This window comes from Cyprinus carpio, chromosome B4, assembly GCF_018340385.1.
Source record: "Cyprinus carpio isolate SPL01 chromosome B4, ASM1834038v1, whole genome shotgun sequence".
NCBI classification, from domain to species: Eukaryota; Metazoa; Chordata; class Actinopteri; order Cypriniformes; family Cyprinidae; genus Cyprinus; species Cyprinus carpio.
The window spans coordinates 1,369,390-1,379,389 of record NC_056600.1 but is presented as its reverse complement, the minus strand read 5'-3'; the positions used below and the strand labels follow the sequence as shown (position 1 = coordinate 1,379,389).

General features: G+C 36.4%; 1 protein-coding gene across 1 annotated transcript in view; it reads right to left on the bottom strand.

Moving 5' to 3' along the window:
* Positions 1–10,000, bottom strand: part of LOC109068158 (glutamate receptor ionotropic, kainate 2-like) — a 51,074-nt gene that overhangs the window by 19,019 nt on the left and 22,055 nt on the right. Inside the window, exons 5-7 of the mRNA XM_042721535.1 lie at positions 8,450–8,503; positions 6,796–6,969; positions 2,493–2,636 (exon numbers count right to left, since the gene is read on the bottom strand). Of these exons, the coding sequence (XP_042577469.1) occupies positions 2,493–2,636; positions 6,796–6,969; positions 8,450–8,503 (372 nt within the window). The remainder of the gene's footprint in view (positions 1–2,492; positions 2,637–6,795; positions 6,970–8,449; positions 8,504–10,000) is intronic.

Below are 10,000 nucleotides of genomic sequence, written 5' to 3'. Positions count from 1 at the left end.
TGAAATGTAGGTGAGAGTAGGCGGCTGCAGTAAGGGGAGGGGTCAAAAAAGACCTTTGAAGTCGGACACTTCCTGAATCTCGCTGTTTTGTCGCCTGCAAACGTCAGCAATGGAGGAGATCGCGTTCGCGTTTTTTATTGCAGACGCAGTGGATGTAATCGAAATACCACAGTTTTGTCATCATGTGCATCAATTCCTGCTGAACACAAAGGAGGAAATTTGGAAGAATGTTTGCAAACAAGCAGTTTATGCCACCATTTCACGTCCATAGTATTTTTCCATACTATGCAAGTCAAAGCTGTTTTGTAGCAAACATTCTTCAGAACTAGAATTTCTTCCCTGTTTTAAGCCAGCCCCTGGACACTTCTTCAGATGAAACCACACAAAGATGAGGCATAATGGCTAAACAGTCCATTTAGTATGTGTGCATGTATATTTTTAATGGATTGATTTATTAATTCACACAAACATACAATAGAATAAAGTGAAAATAACAAGGAAGAATTCTAATTAAGAGAAAATTTTAATAAAATAAACGCATGTCCTAATTCTTAACTTCACTAGGCTTGTTTTGTTTTTGTTTAGTTCGTATGTAAATATAAATAAATAAATGGGTAATCTAATTCTAAGAATAAAGAGAAAAAGTATCAGTTGACATTCTCAGCCAATGAGCATGAAGCTGTGTCGTCAGTCAGTCGTTTCCCATCATGCTTTTAGGTGCGTTCGACTTCATGATAGCGCTGCGCCAAAACCGATCGGAATCTGACTTGAAGCAGTGCATGCCGGTTAGAAATTTTGTCCCGACTTGAGACGGCGCCGACGCTGTCACATGACTGTCACGGTGTGTCATCAAAGTACCACGAGAGCGTTTCGAGAGCAGCCGGCTGACTCAGCCGCCGCAGTAGTTTTCTCCAGAGCGACTGCACGAGCGCTGATGACGACACAGCTGCTCCACGATTGGCCAGATTCACCGCATGACAACGATCACGTGTGTTTCGGGTTTATTCTAACCTTTTCAGTTCCAATAATGGCCACAAATCTGTATTTTTTGAACGGTAAAAGCTTTTTACTTTAGTCGCACTGTTGTATTGAGTAACGTTTATCATACAACACTGATAAAAGCATATATACACCCAATTTATTAGTATTTAAATAGTATATGATATGTTGAACTTTATTCTTGAAAAAATCACGCTGTATTAAGCAGTATGTAAAAACTGTTTTTGTTGCTCATGAAAACGTTTCTAAAAACGTCTGTGTATTTGACAAATATTGCATTTAATTTACTTGTCATCTTGATATAAAGTATGCAAAAACACCACGACTCTGGTGAGTGTCACTAACGGGAGCAGAAAGTGTCCGGCTTGACATGTCTGTTTTCAACTCCGCCCCCGACTGCAAGCGGCTACTCTCGTTGATCGCCGCCTGTAGCCGGGCTTCAAGTCGAACGCACCTTTTGAATAGCGCAGTCAGTGGGGAGCAACTGCGCTCGACTGCTCAATCCGACACAGCCGCCTCGCCGTCACGAGAGTCTTTTGGCACACGTCAGCATGACATCAGAGCAATGGCGGACGTAACTCGGACACTTTTCTAACCGGCATGCATCTCGCAGTGATCACCGGTAATCGGTTCTGCGCAGATTTTGCTCATCTCAAACAAGCCTGTAGTCTCCTGTTTAGCCCCGCCCACCGATTCTACATCGCTGTCTGATTAGCCCCGCAAACCGATTCTACGTTGCTGCCTATTTAGCCCCGCCCACCGATTCTACGTTGCTACCTGTTTAGCCCCGCCCGCCGATTCAAAATCACAGCAGCGTTCATCTGTGAGGAATGTTGCTGTCAACACAACTATTAGCCAATCACAACATTGGGTGTTAACTTCCGAGTCTACAATCCTCCACGCCTTCAAACAGAGCGTTCTGTTGAGGGGTTAAAAACAGCACAGAAAATAGCCTGTTACTTCTAAACTATGATGTTTTTTGATGTAAAAATCTTGAAAACATTATAAGGGGACCTCAGAGGATAGTACAAAATAATAAAAAAAGGCAGTTCCTGACCCCTTTAACTTGTAGTATTCTAAAAGAATCAACAGGTCTTTGAACTGAATCATTTGATTCATGAATTCAGATTAAATCGATTCATCGAACATTGAGCTTCTGATTCACATTCAATATATTGAGTTTTGATCATCTCAAGTGAATCTGAAAGTGAAAGTTCAGATGCTTACATTGAATCAAAGTGAATCATCAATCTAATCACATTTTCTGGTATTCAAGTTATTGAATGTAATATTTTGTTTGGAGGTGTTGTTTATGGTTTTGTTGTGTTACAAACAATTGACAGAGCATTGAATTATTCCAAGTGTTTTATTTTATTCTTGTATGGTGCAAGGTGTATCATCATCTCGAGTAAAATAAGTAAATTAATTAAACTAAAGTAGTAATGTGTAATGTATTGGATTTATTGAGTAATAGCTCTGATATGTGCCTGTACCTCTTTAATGAAGCTGATGAATCGTCCCCCGAAGCGCCAGGGTTTGTGTCGGTTGCACTGCAGCGAGCTGACGGTGATCTGCGGCGACTGCTGGACGGCCACCGCAACCACGTGAACCGCATCGTACATCAGCGCCGCGTCCGTCTGCACACACACACACACACACACACACACAATCAGTGTGAGAGATCCTTCATTCTCACAAACAGATCCAAACACACAGTAATTCAGAGGAAGATGTTGCTTTCAGTTTGTGTGTGTGTGTGTGTGTGTGTGTGTGTGTGTGTTTGTGTGTGTGTGTGTGTGTGTGTGTGTGTGTGTGTGTGTGTGTGTGTGTGTGTGTGTGAGTGTGAGTGCATTTTGTGTGTGTGTGTGTGTGTGTGTGTTTGTGTTTACGATGATGAGCTCTTCATCACTACTGTGTTGAGTTATAACGAATCTCTCTGCACACATGCTGTAAAACCCACTGAAATCACCGTCACAGGCCTCCTGCGGCACGCTAGCAACAGAGATTCACCACACGGGCAAAGGTTTCCATGGCAACTCTGCCTCACTGGTGGCAACGGTTGTCAAGATGATAGAGAGAGAGAGAGCGCAGTCTGTGTGTGTCTCTCTCTCAGTCCTATCAGATCTAATGTACTGTATAAAAACACACACCGAGGTTCAACAGATGTAATATTATAACTGAAATAGTATGCAGTATGCTGAAAAAAGGGCACTTTTATATAAGTGAAGCTGAAAATAAAACAGCTTAAACTGTCCTAAGCTGGTTTGCTGGCCTGAGCTGGTTTTAGCTGGTCTTCACCCGAGTGTCCACAGGAGGGCGATGTGTCGCAGTGATTCGCTGATTAACGAAGTGAAGAATTAAAAGAGCACCTGCGTGGAGCACGTGTGCCCAAAGCTTAAGGCCTGATCTGATCTCAGAGTTTTTGGATTAATTCACTGGGATTTTACTGCTGAGATTGAGACCTAACTCGTTGTGAATCAGCTACGGATGAGAGCTGGCAAAGAATCAAGAGACGGTGGCGAAACGACTCATCTGAACTTCCTGATTCACAGCATCAGCTTCATGACACACATGACGGGATGAACAAGTATTTAGCTGTTTATTACTTATTGAGTGTTTGAACTGTTTGAATTTAATTATTGAGTGTTTGAATTAAGTCAATGAGCTTTTGATTGTGTAAACTTGAATTACTGATGTGAACTTTGTGTAAAGCTGGATATGTCCCAATTTCTCTCTCACACACACACACACACACGCACACACAAGAGGAATACAGAAATTTAGGCAATTAATCAAAGTTAAAAATTCAACACAGAATGTAAATGAATATTCAAATCAGTTTGAACTCAACACATCTGATAAGAAACGTATCCACTGTGTTTTGCAAAGTTGCACCGCGAGTTGCCAGATTGTGTTTATTCACTCAGCGCCAAACACGCGCCACGTTCCGCTGAAGAGTGTCACCATGGCAACAGCGGAACACTCCGGCATCAGGACCAGAACCGAACAGTACAGCAGCGCAACAATTGTAGCAAATGTCATCATTTAACTCCGGGAAGCCTGACATAACATGATGTAACAGTCCAAAAAAAACAGATTTTTGAAGTGTGTGTGTGTTATGGCATCTGATGGTCTGATATCATCAGCTATTTCATCTCTTTGTTTTCAAATAGCAAGCAACAAACCGCAGATGAACTCTGAGTGAACACACGGAGCTCTTACTGAAGAAATAATAGTTCTGCTGCTAATGAATTCCATTATCCATCCGTCTGATTACATCTGAAGAGCAGCTTTACTCATGCAAATGAAGCCAGACGAGAGAAAGTCATAAACATCCCTTACTCTAATGAAGCGCTTCATCAGCTCGCGTCGCTTATTTATTATTCAGCCCAACCCTTTATCTTCTGATATTAATAATCACTCAGCGGCGAGATGATTTACAGCTGATTTCAAAGCCTCTCTCCGGGGAAGATAGTGGGAGATTCGTCGATATCCACACGTTTGTTTCTCCAGGAGAACATTTTATATATACAGTATTATAACATGCAGCTCATTCAGTAAAAAAAAGAAACAATGAAAATCCACATCATATAATGCAACTATTGCTCAAACTCCGTTCAGATCGTAGATTTAGCCAAAGACGACAATGAATGTCTTTTCTACAATATTAAGTTTTAAAGCAAAGATAGTTATGAGTTGTTCGGTGCAAAAAATATAATAGCTGCTTATGAATATCACATAGTTGAGTGTTATTTACACAAATGTAGATTTATTAAAATTAGGGTTAGTTAGGCATTTAAAAATTAATTTAAAAAATGATTTCAATAGATATTTGTATGTATGTATTTGTGTGTGTGTGTGTGTGTGTGTGTGTATATATATATATATATAATGTATTTATTGTAGGTCTGTTTAATAATGATGATCTTTAATAAAGGTTTAAAATACATTTAAATCATTTATTTATTTTTCAAATTTATTAATAATATTTTTATAAAACAAATATAATTTCATATTTATTATAATTTATTTTTATTTTATTTTTTTCTCTCTTTTTCAGTGTATACTAATTGAATGTATTGTGGGTGTGTTAAATAGTGATAATGCTTGTTTGTAATTTGTTTAATAAAGGTTTAATGAAAATTTCAGTTAGGTTTATTAATAATAATAATAATAATAATAATAGTAATATTTAATAATAAATTAAAAATTTAAAAATATTCCATATATTTACTCACCTATTTATTTATTTTTTTTAAATGTATTTTAAATTATTTTTAATTGTTTAATAGATTTTAAAAATTAACTTTTTACAATAATATTTAATAATATTTAAAAATGATCATTTAGAATTTCAAATATTCTTTATATTTTGTTATATTGTTATATTTATTGTGAGTGTTTAGTAATTGTTAAAAAAAACAGTAAGTCGATCTCTGCACCTTCATCTGTCCCTCTGTTGAAGCTGATCAGACTCAACAATGAAGTGTTTGTGTGACATGAACATCATCTAACACCAAGACGTGACTGATTTCGAAGCTCATAGTTTGCATTCTGAAACTTCCTTCTCCTTGAAAGATGCACGTGATGCTGTTTTAGAGTCTAGAGTGCTGAGCGATGCGTCTGATGTCTAGGATTCATAAAAGAGCTTCTGTCTCTTTAAACGGTGTGTTTTCCTGCGCTGTGTGTTGAGCTTCTGTTTGTTCATGATCTGTGGGTGATGAAGGCATCTAACACACACACACACACACACACACACACACACACACTTCTGTCTGTCTGAGAGAAGAACAGAACAAACGCCAAAAGAAAGCACAAAGACGGATAAAGAGCTTTCAAACAGGAAGCGTCAGCCACACTTGAGGAGCTGAACCACAAACGTCCGTATAATAGCAGCATAAACACACACACACACACACACACACACACACACGCACACACACGTTTGTTTTTGTTTTATTTGTGTTGTGTTTATTTTGTATTGTTTTTCTTTTACTTTTATACTGAGCAGACGATATTTTCTATCCTCTAACCCTAAACCTACCCCTCACAGAAAACATGTTTGCATTCTTACACTATCAGATAATCATCATTCACTATTTTTAATATGTTTTTTCCCTCGTGGGGACCACAGGCCAGTCAAAAATGTCAGGTTTAACTATCCTTGTGGGGACATCTGGTCAAAAGAGGCTGTTACTACATCTAAACTAGACTAAACTAGTTTTTTTTATTTATTTTTTTATTATTAATATTAATTGTGATTTATGGTGAAAGTTTCTAAAAATGACAAACCATTTTTAAAGTTGAAATATATATTTTTAATTTAATTTAATTTAATTTAATTTAATTTAATTTAATTTAATTTAATTTAATTTAATTTAATTTAATTTAATTTAATTTAATTTAATTTAATTTAATTTAATTTAATTTAATTTAGAGCTGCTCTATTCCATAACATGAAAATTACAATGTGATCTAAAAGGACAAAAGCTAATAAAATATTTTATTTCATTTCAATTTATTTCTCTGATTCAACTCAGGACACAGAGTTATTTAAGGCCAAAATATATTTAGTCATTAAACAGTATTAATATTCATTAGTCCTCAACTCGAGATCAGGATCATGAGCTGGGAACGATTCAGTTCAGACCGGTTTTATGTTTTAATAAATCCATGTAGATGCTGAATGAGTGTTTGATGCAGTAACATTTTCTTTGTCCATTAGGTCTCTTTACTGTTGACTTCAGACTAGAAATATAAACACACACACACACACACACACACACACACACACACCGTCATGAATCCGTCCAGCAGGCCCGAGTCAGGTTTGGGCGGAGCCTGCAGTCGCTCCATTGACCATTTCTCGATGATGGAGGACACCTGCGGACTCTCCGTGTTCAAGATGCGGAAACCGGTCATATTCACTCCGCTGAAGCGATACGGCTCCATATCCAGAGCAAACAGGTCCTGTGGACGAACACACGCTTATAATGACATGTGAAGACAGCATTTCAAAAATACACTAAAATTGTGAAATATTATTCTAATGTAAAACAGCTGTTTTCTGTGTGAATATCTGTTAAAGTGTAATGTATTTCTGTGATGCGCAGCTGTATTTTCAGCATCATTACTCCAGTCTTCAGTGTCACATGATCTTCAGAAATCATTCTAGTATGATGATTTGCTGCTCAAGAAACAAACATGTTGAGTGTTGCATAACAGTCTGTGCAAGCAAATATCATCATAACACACTATTTACAGTCAATATTGCTTCACTTTGCCAAGAAATGTCAACGTTCAATCTGAGTTAAATATGTGTAAACGTAATGAAATACTGATAAAAACTCAAAGGTCAAACTATTATGTTTTTCCAAAGTAGCAGTGCAGAATAATATCAGTGTTTTATTTAAAATTCTTATCTAAAGTTCAGAGTCTGATAAAAACATTTTTAATGCTTAGAGTGCTGTGTTTGGTGTGTTTTGAAAGACAGAAACTGATTAAGTATATTAGCATGAATTAATGACAAAAACAGATGCACAGCTCAAACACATGAATCTCTTGAGAATACGCTGCATTAATTTGTGTCTTGTTAAATATCTAAACATCCCTGAAACAAGAAACAAGCAAAGCAGGATATGAAGAGGTTTCTGTTTTAAACAACAAGAAGCATATTGCAGACAAACAAATAAACAAACTTGTTTTCCCGTTTGAATTCCAACCCCGCTGGAAATGATTTTCTCTTATTTTAAGCATAAAAATTCACGAGACAAAGACTCTGAGTAAGATGTTTCTCTGTGAGTCAAAGCGTCTCGGTTCAGATGAGCTTCAGGATTCACGCCGGACCAGGCTTTCAGAACTCTCCAGATGAGACTCGAGACTCAATTTTACACTCCATCAGATTCTCATCAACGCAGCCGTGACTCATATCACAAGAATTACATCTACATCTACGAGATTAACAAGGACCTCAATGAGAGCAGTTTCATAGAAAAATGGAGCTTTGAGTCAGATTCCGAAATGGAAAATTCAGCATTCTCTTTTACAAGTAATGCACTGTGTGTGTGTGTGTGTTCAAGAGAGAGAGAGAGAGAGAGAGTGTCTGTGTGTGTGTGTGAGATAGTGTGTGTGTGTGAGTGAGTTGTGAGTGTGAGAGAGAGAGACGTGTGCGTGTGTGTGTGTGTGTGAGGAGTGTGTGAGTGTGTGTGTGTGTGTGTGTGAGATAGAGAGTGTGTGTATGTGAGAGAGTGTGTGTGTGTGTGTGTGTGCGTGCGTGCGTGTGAGTGAGTGTGTGTGTGTGTGTGTGTGTGTGTGTGTGTGTGTGAGTGAGTGTGTGAGTGAGTGTGTGTGTGAGTGAGTGTGTTTGTGTGTGTGTGTGTGAGTGTGAGAGTGTTTGTTTGTGTGTGTGTGTGTGTGTGTGTGTGTGAGTGAGTGTTTGTGTGTGTCTCACCAGTGTTGTAAAGATGTAATGATAGTATTCCGTCACCATTCCCATTGAAAGAGCCTGCGGAAAATACAATAAAATAACACAACATGAATGGATTAAATTTTACTAAACACACACACACACACAAAAAAAATTATAATAATTGATAAATACTTTTTTTTTTTAAATCTGACATTATTTTCATGAAAATCAAGCACATTTTCCACACACACACACACACACACACACACAATGACCAGTAATTATTCTTTCTGATTATTAATTTAATAAAGTACAACAAATACCACACACACAACACATAAAACCCAGTATATTTCAAGCACAAAAGGTGCAAAAAATAATTGAAAAAATAAAATAATAAACTGTAAAATAAATGTAAAAATAAACACTAGTGAGTCATATTACATCAAAGATAACAAAACAGAAAATATTGCATTTTACAGATTAAGAAATTTTCATGAGAATCAAGCACATTTCTCACAAATAAGAACTTTTTGTTTTTGTTACTCAGTATAATTACACAAGTTTGTAATTCACATTATTCCCAATAATGGTTATTTTTAGATTCTCAAAACTGCAATATAATAATTGATTATTAACTATAAAATCACCATAAATGAAATGCAGTACTACTAATACTACGATGGTTCTCTAAATAATTAATAATTTAAATAACATTTTTATTTTCTCTCACTGAGTGGAAAATGTGCCTAATTGTCATACAAATCGTAATGGTTCTAAGATTAGATAAGATCTTTAATCAGAGATCTTTAAACCCTGCGGCCCTAACGCCTCGCTTAATTACTTTCTCATTCTGGTTTGAGGCCTTTGTAATAATGTCACACTAATAGAATTTCTAACACTGAGACTTAAGATGTGAAATATGATTGGAGGAGACGAACAGTCATCGTTCATACTCCAGACGTGAATTAAACAAAACTGAGACGAACGATCCGGCCGGAAAGAGACGAGACGTTTCCGAGGTCACACATCAAACATCATCAAACGAGATCTCGTTAGTTAATTAGTCATTTCTCCTGGAGAGCAGTGTAATTACTGGAGATCAGATCGTTACAAACATTACAAGTTTAGAAGAAAAGTTCTGAAGATGTTTTTTAAAATGTACATCGCATTTTGTTTGCAAGTTTGTAAGAAGTGCAGTTCTTAAATTTTTTTAAAAAAAAATCTTAAGCTGTTCTCAAAAAATATGCTTTGCATTTTTATTTAAGATAATGTAATTTCTCGAAGAAGTGTGATTCTTGAAAAATTCTTAAGATGTTCTCACAACTGTTCTTAAGTACATCATATTTTTTTTATTTTCAAGACGAAAATGTAAGATTTCTCTCAGATGTTCCTAAAAGGTGCAATTCTTGAGAAATACTTAAAATAATCTTAAGTACATCAATTTTTTTTCAAAAAAAGGTTTCTTCAGAAAGTTTGTAAAAAGTACAATTCTCAAAAATATTCTTAAGTACATCACAATTTTTTTCTTAAGAAAAATGTTAGGATTTCTCAAAGTATTTTAGAAGTGTGATTTTCGAAAAATTATTGAAA